This window comes from Labrus bergylta, chromosome 12, assembly GCF_963930695.1.
Source record: "Labrus bergylta chromosome 12, fLabBer1.1, whole genome shotgun sequence".
NCBI classification, from domain to species: domain Eukaryota; kingdom Metazoa; phylum Chordata; class Actinopteri; order Labriformes; family Labridae; genus Labrus; species Labrus bergylta.
In genome coordinates, this window is record NC_089206.1 from 5,432,838 (window position 1) to 5,451,517 (window position 18,680).

Below are 18,680 nucleotides of genomic sequence, written 5' to 3' on the forward strand. Positions count from 1 at the left end.
TAGTAACCAGCATCCAAATACAAAATTTGACAAGATTGACTGTGGTATGAGAGAGAATAGACACAAAAAGGTATCTGTGATTCAGTCTGTAGGGGCTTGGGTTGGGAACCAGCAGGTCACCGGTTCAAGTCCCAGTGTGGACCAAATATGCCAGATCACTTCCTGAGCACTGCTGAGGTGCCCTTGAACAAGGCACTAAACCCCCTCCCCACCACCAGCTCAGAAGCGCCCACTGTGGGCAGCTCCGTCACTCCATCAGTGCATGTCCACAGGATCCTGTTTGTGCATGTGTATATTTCAGCCTATGTGTGTGGTATGATAAGCAGAGTGTAAAAACAGAAATTTCCCCTTGCAGGGATCAATAAAGTTAATCTTAATAATCAGCCATAGTCTAAAGAAACTAGTTGCTCTCATACAGGAAAGAACTCAGCTAGATGTTTGCTGTAATCTCTGATCAATACCACATTTAACAGAGGACATGAGGTGGCATAAGTGACCCTTTACTAGTGCAAGGTCTTTGAGGTCAGTGTGTGTCTAGAATTAAAAACCTCCATTAACTTTAATGCTTCATCAACACATACTAAATGATATTCTCTGTCACTCTATTCCTATCTTTTTGTCCTTTATATCCCCGCAGGCACAACTCATTCAAAAGACACCTACCCAGACAGATGCAAGTCAGCAGTCTAGACCTGGGAAATGACTATGTGCCAGACAAAGACGAAAAGCCGACAAGCATTGGTCGCATCCAGCCGGAGCTCTACCAGCAGAAGACCCTGGATTCAGAGGATTCATCCAAGAACGGCAGCAGCAGAAACTGTGGCTCCATCAACTTTTCTCTCAAGTATGACTACGAAAATGAGGCTCTCCTGGTCAACATCCTCAAGGCGGTAGACCTTCCCGCCAAGGACTTATGCGGCACATCTGACCCTTACGTGAAGGTCTACCTTCTGCCTGACCGCAAGAAATTTCAGACTCGCGTCCACCGTAAGACCCTCAACCCCACATTCAGTGAGAGCTTCCAGTTTCCCGTGCCTTACGAGGAGCTGGCTATCAGGAAGCTGCATATGAGCATCTTTGACTTTGATCGGTTTTCTCGGCATGATATGATCGGGGAGGTGGTGCTGGACAACTTGTTTGAGACATCCGACCTCTCCAGGGAGACAAACATATGGAGGGACATCCAATACGCCACCAGTGTAAGAATCAATCAGCTTTTTCTCTCTTCTAGATTTGGTATCATATGACTCTGAAAAGATGTGTATATTCTATAAAAGTGCATGACCTAGATCTTGAGAGAGTATATATTTCAATCTACACATATAAGTTAAAATTTCAATCATGGTCCAAGTTATCAATGAGCTCAAAGAGGTCACATTGACACTTTCTGGAACTTTGGTGGGAAGTTTAAAGCCTGTTCATCTTCTGTCACATTTCAGCTCTGGATTTGTCACTCCCTTCTAACTTTCAGACGGGTTGTTGTTTGACGTGCAGCTGATCTTGACCCCTTTCAAGTCCCTGAACGATCAATGTTCTGCCTGACGGATGATTTCTGCCATGTCAGAAGTTTTCTTCAGCCGCCTTGCACTTTTAGCAACTCCACGGTCCCGCATGACTGCTTTCAAAGAGGGGCGTTCGGACTGTAATGAGCTTGTTTGACCGTTAAGATTCTAATGAGCCATGTTGACGATCATTGTGAGATGCATGCCTCGGCCAGGGTCAAATTGGTCAGCATAGTGTGAGCATCGCGTGCGTCTCATTATAATATCATACGCCAAGGCAGACAAAAATTGTGTACAATAAGTTGGGACAGTGTACACACTAACAATGACTCTCTGTCCAGCTTTAGAAACACAGAGAAAGAGTCACATAACTAACACTTTTGTGCATATTAAAAACTATTCAAAGACCAGAGCTCAGACAGTGTGTGGTATTTATCTGTATCTAAAAACAGCAGCAAAAAGCTATTTCTTGGGAACTGGGTCTTGGACATTGTGCTGTGATTAAATAGAACCAGGTCTATTCTGGTGCCAAATCCCTCCATTGAGTTTATAAGAATGACTGACTGTTGGCCCTTTGTAGGTATTGAGGTAGGTGTGTGCAATTGTGCATGAAAGGATAAAGTTTATGACTAAAGACATGAAATCGAACGGCTGGCTGGCAGTGAGTGTTTAGGGCTTTTCTCATGTTGGTATCAGGAGTCAAAGACAATTTGTACAAGTTTTGTTCTTTGTACTTTGTCTACAGTAACAAACAAATCAAAAGAGAGTTGACTTGACACTTTTCAGCCATAGACAAGAAGGCAAACATATCCAGGCTCTCTCTCAGACTAACAGTAAGTAATATTAGTAGGGGTGTGATTTTTCACAGAGGTTCCTGGTTCCGTCCCTTCCTCGATTTTAGGGTCACATATTTCTAGGTTTCTCTGATTTATTTAAAACTGAGAGCTGGGAAAGTTGATCCATCTTCTGCTGTTAGGAACTACCTGTGATATTTGGTAGCGATGTATTAACCATGAAGCAAAAGAAGAGAAAAACAAATCAAAATGACGCAAAGAAAAAAGAAGCAACGCAGACATGGATAACATCTCGTGATTTGAAAACAAAAAAAAATGATATAATGCAAAATATAAGACAAAAAAGATTAGGTGCCTTCAGGAGCCATAAATCTTATTTATGAAGTATGTGGTCTTATAGTTGTTACTGTACAGTGGGTGTAGAGCTAATTCATGCTCAATCAGTGCTAAAGGACGGGTTTATGTGTGCACAGGAGGGGACATTTTAACTGGGCTTGAGACCCTTGAAGCCGCGGCCCTTTACTACCCCATGTGCATGCATAGCGTTTAAGATGTACTAGCTTAGGAAATGTCTTCGAGCCTTATTGCTTTCACATCCAGAAGCTTTTAAAAACAGCGGGGATAAGACGTTTGAGACCTCATTAGTTTCCCCACACAACTGATAAAAGAGAGGTGGCAGGTCGTAGCTACCAATGACATCACTGAGGTCCATGTGTCCAAGACATCTTCTCCACTTTTGGTTAAACCAAGCAGACCCTGCACATACTACTGTAGGTCCAAGGCTGGATTAACCATTCAGGCAACTGGGCAATTGCCCAAGGGCCCGAGATCTGTAGATGGTCCAGGGCAGTAAGTGCAAAAAATCAGGTAAGCTTTCTGTGGTTTGCTGGGCCTCAGATTTACAGCGGGACCAGGGTCTATCTGTTGAGGTAATTTGGCCGGTCTCTCATACTTGGAATTAGTAGAATTAGTTGAACTGGTTTTAAAAATGGTACATTTCATTTAGACATTTGCATTTTTTTGCTGCCACATACAAAACATAAACCTGCGGGGTAAATTGGATATTTTTTTAAACTACATTTAAAAATGTGTTATTAGACCTTTATTTGATTTTCAGGTGAACAATTTTAGGGGTTATTCTTATTAAAATGAAATCCTGGCAGAAGCCCTTGAATGTGAATCGAATGGCAACAAAGAAATCAAAGAGCAAAAGCCTTATGAAGACTGAGACATAAAGCTCAGTTTTTACCATAATTTTCACTTATTTAAAACAATAAAGGGAAAAAACATAAAGGGAGTATATTTAGCCATGAGGTGCTTAAATCTCAAACACAAAATTTCTGACTCAGCTGACTCATATAATGATGTTTCTGTTGGCTTTGTTATTCATTGATGATGTACAGGGGCCATTTTCAGCATAGTACTCCTTGATTCTGGATCCATACAGCCCTCATGATTTAATCACCTCTACTGAGACCTGATATCTGACAGTTTTCCCCACTCCAGTTTTTGAACTTGAGCTTCTTCAAGGGCTGTTCAATAACCTCATGGTTATTGCATAGTTGGCAGAAAAGAAGGCGTCCCTCTTCTTGGCACGCATACTTTATTGAACCACCAAATGATTTTATGACAAAAGCCCTTGCTCACATTAAATTCAAGATTGGCAACATAAAGAATCACAGATGGTGTGGCTGAGTAGAAACAAAAAAAACAAACATGAAGTGGTGTTTAATCTAAGTCTTGGGTGAAATAAAGACACTGCTTTGAAATCACAGTGGAGCCTAATGAGTGGAAGAGATGTTCATATTGAGCAGGGGGAGCATGGGTAAGAGAAAAGCCAGCAGCTCGGCTCAGTTCATAGATCAAGGAGAGATATTCATCAATAAAGCCAACTTACTAAGCATTGCTAAGATAAGAGTCTGAAGGAGAACGACTTCACACCAGTCCTTATGTGCATTCGACTGAACACATCACTTCGAGAAGGTCTTTAGGTGCTAATCGGTGACAAGAATTGAAGAGAATACTTAATCTAAAGGAGACTAAAAAAACGAGGTGTGTGAATGATTCCTTTGTAAAATCCAGTTAAGAGAATAAAGCATTGATATAAATGCATTGTATGGCAAATGGGTCATGACTTGACAAGAGATTTTTAGATTTTAGAAAAGATTGAGACTACATTCTTGTTAATTTTAGGTCCAAATTCTAATGTCCACATGTGAATATGTGAACATGCTTGCAATGACAACATGCATTTCAAATTTGAGAAACGTACCCATTGTTCTACCAGGCTTCATAGCATCTATATCATGTAAAGCGATTTTTTTAAAGCTCTTAAGATACTCTAAAGCAAAAGAGGTGAGACAAATAGAGTGATTTGAAATTCATTGATTAACAGTTGAACGGCCAAACACAAACCAATGCAGCACCACTGAAGAGCACCAGAGTTAAGGCTCATAATGGTAGGCTTACAAAATGGTCAAAACATGAACACATATGGACTGAAGGTGAAGTAACTTTACACATCTTCTTTCTAGCTCTGCAATATTCATAAAATCCATGATACACAACAAACAGAAAGTTAAGGTAGCACTGCCCTCCATCTAAGTGAAGGTATGTCACTCCAGGGGAGGTTAATGTGAGCGGTTCCTCAAATGGAACTTTTTCAGAACTGCTTAGCACCAACATGCTGAAGTTAAGTTGCTCCATGTTAACCATTTGCTCAAATATTCTCATTGAGTTCTGAACACTATGAATTCATGTTGGTAGAAAAGTCTGGAGAAAGTTATTGCAAATCATCCATGACGGAAAAGTAACTGTCTTCACAAAATTCATGGTAATTCAACTATAGTTGTTGTGACATTTCAGTCAAAATGACAAATTATCAATGTCTTATTGTCAAGTTTTCCTAAATCAGTGCTGAACATCAACAGCCATTGCTGATGGTAAAGCAATACATGATTTGAATTAAGGAATAACCTTATTTATTACAGTTATCACAAGGAGTATGACTACCCATTTATTCAATTTCATGGCAAACTTTCCAACAGATATATTTTATGGAACCAAGAAAGTCATTCATAACCATAATCCTGGAACCATGAATGTTGTTGATTAAGATATATCACTGAATAGTTATGAAACTTTGAAATTATGTTGGCACAAGAGGATAGTTTGGGGGACAATGTCAGCACAAAACCCCAGGGCAATCCATCAATAATTGTAGTATTAGATATTTAAAGGAGTGATATGTACCTCTGGCACCTAGTGTTTAAAATGGGTACTGCAGACCAAATTCAAAACATTGGAGACAGCTATGTCCCCCTTGCCCCACAGTCAATGTATGCAGGTTGCTCACGGATCCCGAAGCTTCAGTGTTAAATCAGCTCTGCATCTGTCTGTTTTTTTAAAGCATCTCACATATTTGTCCTAGTTTAACCACGTTTCTACATCAGCAAGCTTAGAGGAAATATGCCAAGGCTTTCATAGCTGCAACATCTGTTGGTTTGCTGTTTGCCTGGCAAACCGAAGGGCGTCCAACGTCAATTTCGGGGTAAACATCTCCCTTCTCTGGTCAAACAAGAAACAAACTATTCTGCACCGGAATCGAAAATTAGAGAAGCCAGAGAAGCCAGCACTTCATCACAACATGTTTCCTTAATGTCTGATGACATAGTAATAATGTCATTCTATGATTTAATTCAGTAGATATCTCACATATTGGACCTTTACATTTAGACAAAAGAAAGACTTACTGAACAACAGACCAAAGTTGTGTACTGAATAACAGAAGACCAACAGTCTGGCACTGCGCTCTCTTGAGTCCTGCAGCTAGCGTGGCTAAAACATAATTAATGCAGTACAGGCTACTGGCACCAGAACAGCCTGTGTTCATACAAGGACAATCAAAGTGTCACTTCATGCTTTTACAGCACTTGACATTTTTGCCGTGGTCTCACATTTCAGCTGAACCTTCACACCCTTCAAACCAAATCCCTCACTTCCACAGAGTGGACGAGCCAAATTGCTTCTGAATGTGTGAAGAAGACGTTAAGACTGCAGCACTCCAACAGACGTGTTGAGATTTGCCAATCAGCGAGGTTCTCACCAAGCTCGTTCAGAGAGATTAAGAGTCTGTGGGTCGTCGATACAGTTTATAAGAACAGGCTAAGAACTCACATGACAGATAACACTCTTATTCCACTCGAGACTATTACCTAAGTAAGTATTCATACAGGACTCTCCACAGAAGGGTTAATATTTTAGTGGGTAGATAGTGTGTGCTTGGAAAGTTTTTTTTCTCCCAGAAACCAATTTAGAGTCTTTGAGGGATCTTTGCAATTCTAGGACTCATTCACTCTGTGATTCTCTGGGTAATAGGGCAGCATTATGTTGAAGTTAGCGAGGTGTACATTTGATGTCTTCTCTGGTTTGTTTTAATTTACAGTCTTGATTGATGATGATGTCTGGGTAATATAAATTATATTTCCTACAAATGTTATGAAAACTGCAATGAGAGTTGATTTTAACGAAGCCAGTCAGCCATAATTTCAGAATCAAACATAATTGCTTCAAGATGATACTGAAATCTAAATAACCTCGAGGACTTGAAGTGACGCCCGGTTTTTCAGTTTCCTTTTCTCACTTTTTGTTGCACCACTTTTTCCTATGACACCTGCAGCACAGTGACCTTTTTTTACTTTCTTGTAGAAAAGTGCAAAAGACAATAAAGGGAAAGATCTTTCAGTGTTAATTACGATAATTTGTCTTTGATGAATTACTACTCTAACACTTAAATTTCATCAACATCATCATTAACAAATGCTATTGCATAAATATGCTAATTTGGATAATCAACCTCATCTGAATGTATTATCTTTGGAGCTAGACCACGCAGGTGGTACACTTAGCTTAGCATAAATACTGGAGAAATTTACATCGCATATTTTTTTATTAGATTACATATTTTTTATATAACATACACTGTGCTAAGATCAAGCAGTCCTGACAGTGCTGACCTTTTGGGGGACGGAGAGTTAGAGTTCCAAAAATTGAGGACACAATTTGATCTTATTAGCTGTGATGGACCATCCACTTTCATTTAGTAACCTGGGAAGGTATGGTCTGCTACACAAAGGAGGGATTACCTGCGCAGAGTTGCACAACATGAATTGATGGAAACGTTATATTTGTCTTTTGGACAAGTGTGAATGACTAACCTGTTAGCAACCAAGGTAATGACTAACAGTAAGCTTGCTCATACAGAGATGTTTTCCTCCAACTGATGTCAAAATGATGTGTTGTATAACCCCCTGACTTTCGACAAGGCCTTTAGGAGTGCCCATGTGTTGAGTGTTGGACAGTACCAAGCTAAACTAAGCTAAGCCAAGCCAAGCAACTCCCACCTCTAGTCCAGAGTCCAGACATGAGAGTGCTGTCAGTCCTCTCATCTCAATTAAGCTCTGAACGGATGCCTAATTTTCTCAAAATGTCAAACCTTTTTTTCTTATGTTATTAAAGACAATAAAACTCATTTTCTAATTTGCAATGTGCTTTAAAATAAATATTTTCCTTTTGTCTTTAAACAGAAATTACAATAAGCCTGTGTCCCTCTTGTATCTGATTTTCCAAACAATGGTGCAATTACCAAACAAAAGAAACACAATGCAGTTCCTTTTCAAGCCAAAAATGCAAATGGAGAAGTTGCATTATTTTGCATCACATTACTTTTCTTTTAAACCCCTTCATGTGCAATCTAAGCTCTAATTGGCTAGTTTACTACTGTGTATTTATTACTTATGGGCACAAGAGGCCATCATAAAATGTATGATGTTGTTGTGATTTCATGAAAGGGGTTATACTAGTACTTCTCTTTTACTATGCACCAATGAACGTGTGCTCTCCACCACAGGCAGTTACAACAGGCAGCTCATGAATTGAATATAAAAGTGAAGCCAGAAACAGACCTTGAGGATGAGAGGTGACGCTTATTGTACACGACTCTGAATCAAGAGGATCAATGTTGCATTGTAAATGTGAAACTGAAACACTTTACCCACTTTGCTTGTGTGTGTTCCCACAGGAGAGTGTCGACCTCGGGGAGATCATGTTTTCACTTTGCTACCTGCCCACCGCAGGCAGACTTACACTTACTGTCATCAAGTGCAGGAACCTGAAAGCCATGGACATCACCGGGTACTCAGGTGTGTGTGCAAGTGTGTGTGTGTGTCACTCTGCATGTGTCTGTGGGATTCTCATGCAGGTGCAGCGACTCAAAATAAATGGGTTCCATTTGAATATTCAATGGTAAGCGTTTCAGATTAGGTGAACAAACAGAGGAGTTTTCTCCACAGCTGTGTCGTGTGTACTTTCAGCAGTTATTAATATTCATCTCTTGCGATATTAGGACATTGTCAGCAAACAGTTGCAGGCGGTCTGTTTATTTTAATAGAGCTCTGTTCCACTTTTCCATTCCATGTTTCCCTGCGACACTGATATCACTTGTAAAAAGTGACATTTATTGTGTATTAAATGCCAGGGTTCAGGTAATTCAGAGTAAATGTGGCAGTTAACTTCCCATGTTTAATGACATTTCACGATTCTTATGTGAGTTACATTTTTATGCCCTTGAGTTTAAGGGGGTTTAGCTGCCTGCCATTATTTCAATCTGTGCATCATAAACCCGCAGCTATCAAATTGTGCCTTCAAGCATATTGGGCTGCAAAGCAAGCACTCCTGTTTTGTTGTTTATAAATTTAGGGCAGCTTACATCTGACTAAAACGTGGCATAATGGATCATGCGAGGCGGTTTGCCTCTGACGGATGAAGATTGAAATCAGCATTCATCAGGAAGCTCTTTCAGTCATGCTGTTTAAGCTATCTATGGCCCCCTCGTCCCCTTTTGTTTACACAAGGTGTTGACTCATCTTCTTTTATGCACATTACCGATGCCAGGTCCTCCAGGGGGGCTTTCATGCTTAAGTAGGAACCAAAAAGAAGACGCACGCACACGCACTGGGTGATGAAACACTGACACTGACGGCTGTATCTTCACGGACATCTTTGAAGACGTCTTGGCAGTCAATGCAGACATTGTGTGGTTTTTTAATAGTCCCAGAAACCTGATCGTCATGCTAATTATCGCTCTGGCAGCTTCCTAAATAAGACGGATAAGTTGGAGAGCCTCCAAACATGGTGGCTTTTTTCATTATCAGCAGTTCCTGTTTAGATGGAGTCACTTTATATCTGTCCTTGTTCTTCTTCCTCTTATCCCCTCGCTGATTAGATCCGTACGTCAAAGTGTCTCTGATATGTGACGGGAGACGCTTGAAAAAGAAGAAGACGAGCATAAAGAAGAACACTCTGAATCCCACCTACAACGAAGCCATCATCTTTGACATCCCGCCAGACAGCATGGACCACGTCAGCCTGCACATCTCTGTCATGGACTACGATTTGTACGTTCAAACTAACTTCTTATTCGGCATCACATCTCATATCAGGGCTTAAAGACCACCTTCACTAAAAGAGCTGCTCATTGTTACTTCACTTGGAGATTCTTGGGTCTCTAAAGAGTCTGACACTAAAGCTGTTTCAACACTCACTTACTTAAGTTTTAAGATTTTGGTTTGAGCACATGTTCTTTCATATCACAACTTGTGTGGTCCAGTATGTGTCATGTATTTTATGTCTGAACTCTGAAGACATATTGTGAGTTATAAAATGAGGATAATCCATATTTTTTTAAATCGAGCCAGTTGAAATGCAGTTTCAAAGAAAAAGAGCCGCACAACAGGACCTTTTTGTTTACACAACATGACTCTATAACAGGAAAGGAAAAAGTGGATTCGGTGCAGACAGCTGACAGAATGAGAACACGTGTTAAAGGTCGGGATGTGTGTTCGGTATACAAAGAGAAACGATAGTTTGATATCGAGCCTCCTTTGCTGTCTTTGAAGCATGTTTTGTTTTTCTTTGCTGGAGTTAAATCCGGCTTTGTTAATATTAATAATCCACTTATTGTGTCAAGAATGAAAGCTTTCATTGACACTTCAGACGTTATTAATGGAACAAAGCCATCCAGAGATGAGTCAATTACTGGGACAGTCAGCTGCAGAGTAGCTGTATCAATCGGCAGGACATCCAGGTTCAGATGTGTGTCTCCTCTCATTACACAACCCCCTTCTCCTAATGATGAACAACAATCTGATGTAAGAGAAGTCTTGTCAGGTTGAGTCACATGCGTTTAAATACAGTACATGTGTGTCCCCACAGGGTAGGTCACAATGAGATCATTGGTGTTATGAGGGTTGGGTGTCACGCCGAGGGACTTGGAAGGGACCACTGGAACGAGATGCTGGCTTACCCAAGGAAGCCCATTGCACACTGGCACCCCCTGCTGGAGTCCAAGAAGTCAGAAAAGGAGGTATGTTTGGCGCTCGAGCAATATTCTGGACGTCTTCAACTTTTAGGAGGAGCATATGGCTTAGCTAAAAAATGCTGGTTGCCCAGATTTGAAACTCAAAGGCAGAGGATTTGTATCGTGAGGAGAGTTTGGTTTGGGGAGCCCAGAAGGAAAGATAAAATGAAATGAAATGACAGGTGCATGTAGGTGTTCTAAAAATAACCTGATGTAGTTGTTGATGCTGCAAAGCAAGGATTTGAAAAGCAAGGGTCTGAAATCATAGTTTTACGTCATCCATATATTTAAAATTACAATATTTAAAGAAGAAATCATTTTTCTATTAGTATATGCATTGTGCACATTTAACCTGTTTGATAACAATGCTTCAACAACACGTTGATGCAGTCAGATGAAGCTCCAGCTAACTATCAGCCACCCTTAGATTATATGGTGCCAATTAAGAGGAAAAAAACCCATCTTATAATATCTTGCAGGGTTAATATGTGCATAAAAGCAGACTGCATTTACTTGGTTTTATTTGCAGTATAGGCTACTTTTAATATTGCCACATATATATTACAGATATAGTGTCAGTTTTATCCAAATTGTGTAGCCCCTACTTTGATATTGAATTCCGCAATATTGGGATATAATGTCCTGTGAAAATTATAAGAAAATGTTTTTTCATTAAAAAAAAAAGAAAAACACTTCAGTTATTCTTCTAAGGTTTAATTTACTTGATAAATATAATGATTACAGTGTATAAATGCTCATTAGAAGAACTTCATATTTTCTGAGACTGTTGGAATAAGCAGTGGTGCTTCAAAAGTTGGAATTCTTTTTGGAGTCAAAATTCCCCAAAAATCTCAAAACACATTTACTTTTCCTGTTGCTTTGACTTACCCTTTTTGAAGACTTCATTTTCACCTTTGTCCATCACGAATAAACGTCCATAGTCATCAGAGAGGGGAAATACTCTCATTATAAGTCCAGAAACAACTCGAAAGTTTTTAAGTTTTCTTCACTTTAGTAAAATATTCGCTTTCTATTGGATACTTCAAAGTGAAAACCGTGAACTGACGCTGCTGAGAGCTATGTCGGCGCATTTTTGTTAAGCTGTGACTTAACAGAATCCAATATCTAGGCTATAAAAACTGAGATAACCCTAACAGCCCGGTTAACTCGCGGTATCCATGGCAACGAACTTCCTGTTTACATCCCCGAAGCATTATGGGTACATATAACTTCAAAACACACCACGAAGTCAGAAAGAAGATAGCGTGACAAAAAAACAATTTATGTAAACATTTCGTGACACGACTAATGCTGAAAAATATACCAACAACATCTTTTGTTATATTTCTTTTGCCTCTATATTTTTTTATTGACTGTGGTGATTCTGGAGTCTGTTGAGGGAACTTCAGTTCAACCAGCAATCCTCTCCATGATGTTATAAATAATCGAAATCAAAATCAAAATAACATTAAAAACCTTTAAATGTCAAAATAAATAATATGAAGAACAATAAAAATGTCAGACAAACACCATGATGTAATACAGGCGTTATGTTAGGTTGTTCAATGTTTCTCCCCCATATTAAGTGAATCTCAACATTCAGTCATTTACTATTATATGAGTGATTGCTGTCTGATGGGGGCCCCTTTATAGGGGGGTTTCCAACTGTCATTGCAGACTTTGCACATTTTAAGCCACTGCTGTGGTTTAAAGTTTTTCGTAGGCTAAGTGGTCCTTTTTCTTGTTAATGTTGTTTTTCTGTTTTTTTTTCATACTTTGAAGACTCATGAGGATGTTTACATCTCAAAAGACACAATTCAGTCTACTGTACACTGTTTTTCAGTCCATTAGCATTATGTTTTTCTCCTGTTCCCTCAGGGTACTAAATGGGAAATGTAAATGGCGTTGTTTCAGGAGCACAAAACAAAACAGATAGATGGACAGATAGATGTACATCTCCCCCTGTGTTAAATTAACTAGAGTGTAATATATAGTTATACAAAAAAAACAGCATGCGTGTTATGAATCACTTCCTTTTGTGTGTGTGTGTGTGTGTGTGTGCGTGTGTGTGTGTGTGTGTGTGTGTGTGTGTGTGTGTGTGTCCTGCAGTGGAAGGCGAGGACAGCCAGCTTTGACAGCCAAGGTTCCTGCCCCTCACCCCGGCCCCCTGCTAGCCCTTGAGCAGAGCCACCTGTGACCCGGTAGCCCAGAAGGGGGTTTCCTCCCTCCTGCTGATCCACGTCCTGTCTGTCTGATTGAGGAGAAACACAACCCCACTGTCTCTCCCTCTCACTCACTCTCTCTCTCTCTCTCTGTCTCTCTCTCTCTCTCTCTCTCTCTTTCCCTCCCTCAGTCCCAGAGCACTCCCATGAACTGATCTAGGACCAGTCAGTTAGATGTGTGAAGCAGTCTTTTCGGGTTAAAGTTTGGGGTCACTGAATTGAGATGCCGGTGTTGTGAAGACCTAAAAGCCGCCCTTTGACAGACAGTTGATATCGAGCTGTCCAAAGCTGAGGCGAACGGATCTCTGCGTCCTCAAAGGAGACTTTCCAAATACTGAAGATTCAGCTCTGTGCTACAGAGACTCTTTGATGGAAAAACCACAGTCGGATCTCGCTCCCTGAGAGCAGCGGAAGTGTAAAAGTATAGAAAGCAGGAGGACTCGGTTGAGAAAAAGAGACGATTTCAAACGGGATGTGAAGCAATTTCAACACTCTTACGGCTCTCTCCCGCTCATTGAATTTCAAAGTGCTGTGTTGGCATAAAAAAAGGGTTCTGAACTGTAGCATTTTGGAACTATTAGATGTAAAGCCGCTCCATCAGACGTTATTGTTTGCGAATAGCAAAACTTAAATGAATTTTAAAGCTCCAGCTGAGTTCACTGTACTTCCAGTTTCATCGGTAACTTAAGCAATTATCTAAGAGGAGATGGAATGAAATGCTCCAGTGTGTTTTCATTAGCAGAGGAGACTCAAACTTTGGTGTGATTCTAGAGGAAGAATGATTATTGGTAATCACACAAGAGCAAATAGGCTGCAGTGTTACATCAAATTGGATAACAAAACAACGCTTTGAAAGTGAGTCCATTTTCCAAGTAAGTCACAAATTGCTTATTGGACACCACGATAACTCAAAATCCAACTTAAAGAGAAAAGATGTGTCATTTTGACAGGATACGCGTTTGTGTGGCGGGAGCTGTGAAGGTCAAAACAGTGAGCAGACTTTACACACCCTTACCTCTGTGTCTGTTTGATGTTTGCTTCCCGAAAAATGTCACCCTTTTCTTCCAGATTTAAACTCAAGTTTTTTCCTTCAAACACTCCTGAAAAGCACTTTGTTGCCTCCTCTTGTTGTCCTTCTGAACAAGCTTTTTGGTGGATGTGTATAATTTCAATGTACAGCCGGTTACTGTATGTATGTTTTGTTTTGTTTTTCTTAACAGAAAATCTGAAAAAAGAAACAATGATAGGTAAAGATTTAAAAAAATATATATATATACATAAAATGACATTTTGAATATATGTAGCTTTGTTGGTGATGATGGAGAAAAATCGAAACTCTGAAAAAGGTGAACATATTTGTCTTTTGAATTTAAAAAACATGCAGATTTCTTGATGTTTAAACTCTCATTAATCATGCTGTTGTACAGGGGGGTTACATGTATCTGAACCTTCGCCCAGATCGGGGATCTACAACATGTGGTAAATGGATTATTAATGATGATATGGTTGAGACAAAGACTGCAGAGCTGCTGCTACATCAGTTTTCTTCACTCTCTTTGCAATAAGTTTTTAGATGCACAAAATGCCAGTTAAGGCCTGGATTATTGTCCCATGACTGTTAATTGTTACACAAAACAACCGTGCATGCAATCATCTTTTCAATGCTGTTATCTCAAAATCACCAGTGAGGTTCATTTCTCAAGAAAATGATCTTTGTATTTTATTTTTTTTACATGATGACATAATCAATCAGCTATCATGAGAAAACAAAAATGTCATTTCCTGTGGTTATTTCAAAATGCTAATCACAGAACAGGAGAGCCATGATGCATGCATGGAGGAAAATCTCAACAAGCTGAAACAACTGACTACAAGGCATGGTTGGTAATTTCCTCCAGATACACTTTTTAAGATTTTGGTCGAAATTGTCTTTAGGTCCTGACAGAAATTAATAACTCATGTGCTCTGAAAAAAGAACGAGGAAAATCTGTTATCTGTAGCAGTTGTAAGCCTGTAAAAACTTTGACCAATGTCCGCCACGAGGCACAATTATGATGAACCAATCAGACGCCTCCCTGTCTCCCTGCTCGTTCTCTTCTTATTTTCCACGTCTCAATTATTATCCTGTCATATTGAGAAGAAAATGAAATATCCTTATTCTTCTTGACAAAAAAGCCATTTTGTTTTCTTGAGATAACCAAATACATCAACCACTTATCACAAGAACACTAATGTGTTTTTTTAATCTTCAGGTAATTAAATAATAACCCCCAGCTCTTGAGATAACAGCATTAAAATAAATTGTAAGCGTAGTTGTATTTGGCTTCTGTGCCATTGTGAAACATAATAATTCACTTTATTTTTCCACTGTGCCCTTGTTTCCTTCCTCTACTTGGAGTTTTGTTTTGCTTTAATACATGTGTTTATGAGCTCTGAGATGCGTGTGCACACAGGGGGTAGAAGAAAAAGAAATGAAAGCTTATGAGAAGATCAACAGAAGTAGTTAATTTCTGCACCATGCAATGCACAATCACCAAAGTAAGACGTGTATCATATTCTATATTAGTCTGTAGAAAGAAATACTAATAAGGTGACTCAAACAAGCCCAATCGGCTTTCACACCTCTCCTGCAGCTTTTTTTATTGTTGTTTTCTTTTTTCCAATAAATATGTTCTCTGTGCGTGCAACAAGGAGACCTGGCTCTCAGCTCAAAATAAGCTGTTATACTCTATGACTGGACACCGTCCTTTTGATAAAGTAAATGAGAAATGTTGAAGATGAAAGGTCGGTTTCCATCCAAATATTGTAAAAATCTGATCAAAATGTGTGGCAGTAAACTGGGTATTCTTAGTTTGTGTTAGTGCTACCATCCTTGAGATGCAAGGCTTTTATCATCAGAGCCTACAGTCTCAAAGTCTGTGAAACAGTTTTGAAAATGGGAGGATGAGTGCCACATATGCCTGACCACCTACAATCATACATTTGCCTGTTTTCTATTCCGTTGATCTTTTTCTAAAAAATATAAATATCAATTTAAGCGATCACAACATTATGGTTGTGTGGTTATGTGTTTCCAGGTATGAATACTGTCACTTAAACTAGTTTGACTTGCTTGCATTGCATACCCCAAATTTCAATTTGTACACAGGTGATACACCGATCCTTACCTTTAAAATAATGTCACCTAACTATTCAGAATTTTTCACCTGACTTTATCCTTTCCACACATTTAAAGGATACTCTGGTTACAATATTGTTGGACATATTGTATCTATTATCTGTTAATCTGCTATTTTCAGTGCAGGGTAAGAATTTGCCTGTTACCTGCAAGCTAAATGTGACTCTGGTGTATGCACCGCATGTAAATTAAAAGTGTAAAGCACAATAATTTGCCATAAAAAAAGAGTAAGGAGACTTTTTTTTCCGCTACCCTTCTGCTGCACACGCTTCCTCAATTCTCTGTATATCGCAAATCATGACGTTAACTTGTCATTTAAAATCAGAGCAATGGAGGTAACATATTTTTGTTGTGATGGTTAAACAACACAATTTGGTTTCTGTTTGTATTATTTTCCCATCGTTTCGGGCAAAGTCAATGTAGTCGTTTCTGTCATGGCGTAATTGTCAAGCGCAGATAGCATCAGCACATTCAGGCCAGGAAATGTTCAAACTTGAGCCCAGAATGATATCAGGCAGGAAAAGTGCCAAGGAACATTTGCAGGTTATATTTGTCGACGCTTGTACAGATAACTTCTTTCCGATACGAGGACTAGTCACTGTATATTCGTATTATCTCGACAGCAGCCCACAGCAGCTTTTAATCTGATGTGTAATAATGTTCTTGGCCGCGGCTTGGACAGGTCTAGACTGCTGGTGCCTCATTCAGCAACACAGGACAAAGAAATAACAGCCATCGTCGGCTGCTCGACTGTCCCAGCGATATATCACAGAGTTTGTGAAAATGGAGATCTGAGCAGATGCATTCAGCAGACTTATCCGTAGTCTGTTTTAGTCATTTCCCTTTGTGAGAAAGTTAAGTACCTGTGTGTGTGTGTTTGTGAGGTTTGAGGCGTCAGCATGGGGGGGGCAGCTGACAGGCGGACGGGGTCAACGTCTACACAGCGGTGGCATTTCTCTAATTGGACTTGTTGGAGCGAGAATGAGTCAGTGCATTATTGTTCGTGCTTGGCGTAATCCATCATAGCATCACAAACCAGACCCCCCCCCCCCCCCTCCCCCCTCCTCAGACATGTGGCAGTTTGACATTTGCTTTCATTCACACAGTTGGTTTGATGGTGAGATTCTATACTTACAGCATTATCATAGCTTTTTTAATGTTACTTTGGTGTACAATTTATGAAAGTGGTTGAATAATAATGTTTCTTCCTTTTTGATTTTGAACCCTGTGCTCTATGATGGTCATATAGTCCTCTGACAACGTGCTGTGTTTTCACTGTAGATGAAACCTGTTCAACCCATTGCCTCACTTTATTTACTGTTTCAAACCCCTCCTAGCTTCGCCTAATATTGTAACGTTTCTTGATATGATCTTGTATCCCTTCCAACTGTTATGATAATACTGAATTTCCAATTTTTTTATTGAACATTTTGTATTTGTACTAATAGAAATATTGAAGAAAAAAATGTTCTGGTGATTGATATCAACAGTTGTTAGTTTAAAAAAAAAAAGTCTACTATGATTTCATTTTAGATTTTAGATCATTATCAAGACTCACACTAAAGAGTGACCCAGTGTGTAATAAAGTAAACGAGACAGCAAACAGTGTCTGCCACTAATCGTCTTTCTTTCTGTCTCATCGAGTCTGAAAATCAGCAACAGAAAAAGTGTTTTTTTTTCTCTCTCCCCTGGGATGTGATGTTTGTTCAGTTCTGTGACTTGATTTTCTTCTCTTTGATTAAAAGATTTATGCAAAGTGGGTTCTGCGCTGTTAGTTTTGTGGCAACTCACAGCAAATAATGACGACACAGCCAGGGGGCTTAACAAGCAGGAACGGGCGCAAAGGAAATGAGATTTTTGTCTGAATCAAAATGGTCAAATTAAATGAGCAGCAACTGCACACACACACACACACACACACACACACACACACACACACACACACACACACACACACACACACACACACACACACACACAGGCGAGACTTGACAGCCTCTAATAAACAGTGGCATTTACATCTTTCTTTGTTGTGGAAATATATACACACACAAAATGTGAGAAATAATAAATTATCGTTGGCCATTTGCTGAAAAAATGTATGTTCCCAATTGTTCTCTAGTAAATAAGAAGTGGAGGTAGTGTTATGTTAAGTCATCCGTTGCTTTTAAATCCTTCAAGATTAGCCATTTGGAATTCCCCATCTTGTTTTTTGGAGCCAGAAGAGAACATATTAGGACTACAGGGTCAAGACAGAACTCTACACCTCTGTCCTTATTTGACAGGTCGGCCAGAGTAGCCACTTTTCGATCACAGGCACCCAAGCTTAAAAGCATATCATCTATTTAACTCTGCATTGAACATGCTTGATAAAATCTATCCGACCATTTTTCTCCCTCTTATCCACTGCTGAGTGCTGAGTCGTGGTTTCAGCAGGCTAAGCAAGTTAGACCAGAGATCTTTTTTTCCCAGGCAATCTTTCGCTGCCAACTGTGAAACCCCCAGGACAAACGGGATATGAAATTACACCAGCACGTTCTGCATCTACCCGGAGGTCTTCCACCAGTT

General features: G+C 39.6%; 1 protein-coding gene across 1 annotated transcript in view; it reads left to right on the forward strand.

The window, feature by feature from the left end:
* The window catches only part of syt6a (synaptotagmin VIa), a 67,963-nt gene extending 50,095 nt beyond the window's left edge, over nt 1-17,868 (forward strand). The window contains exons 3-7 of the mRNA XM_020651349.2: nt 638-1,199; nt 8,376-8,496; nt 9,579-9,750; nt 10,568-10,718; nt 12,822-17,868. Coding sequence (XP_020507005.1) covers nt 638-1,199; nt 8,376-8,496; nt 9,579-9,750; nt 10,568-10,718; nt 12,822-12,893 — 1,078 coding nt within the window. The 3' untranslated portion in view covers nt 12,894-17,868. The remainder of the gene's footprint in view (nt 1-637; nt 1,200-8,375; nt 8,497-9,578; nt 9,751-10,567; nt 10,719-12,821) is intronic.
* Nucleotides 17,869-18,680: the final 812 nt, after the last annotated feature.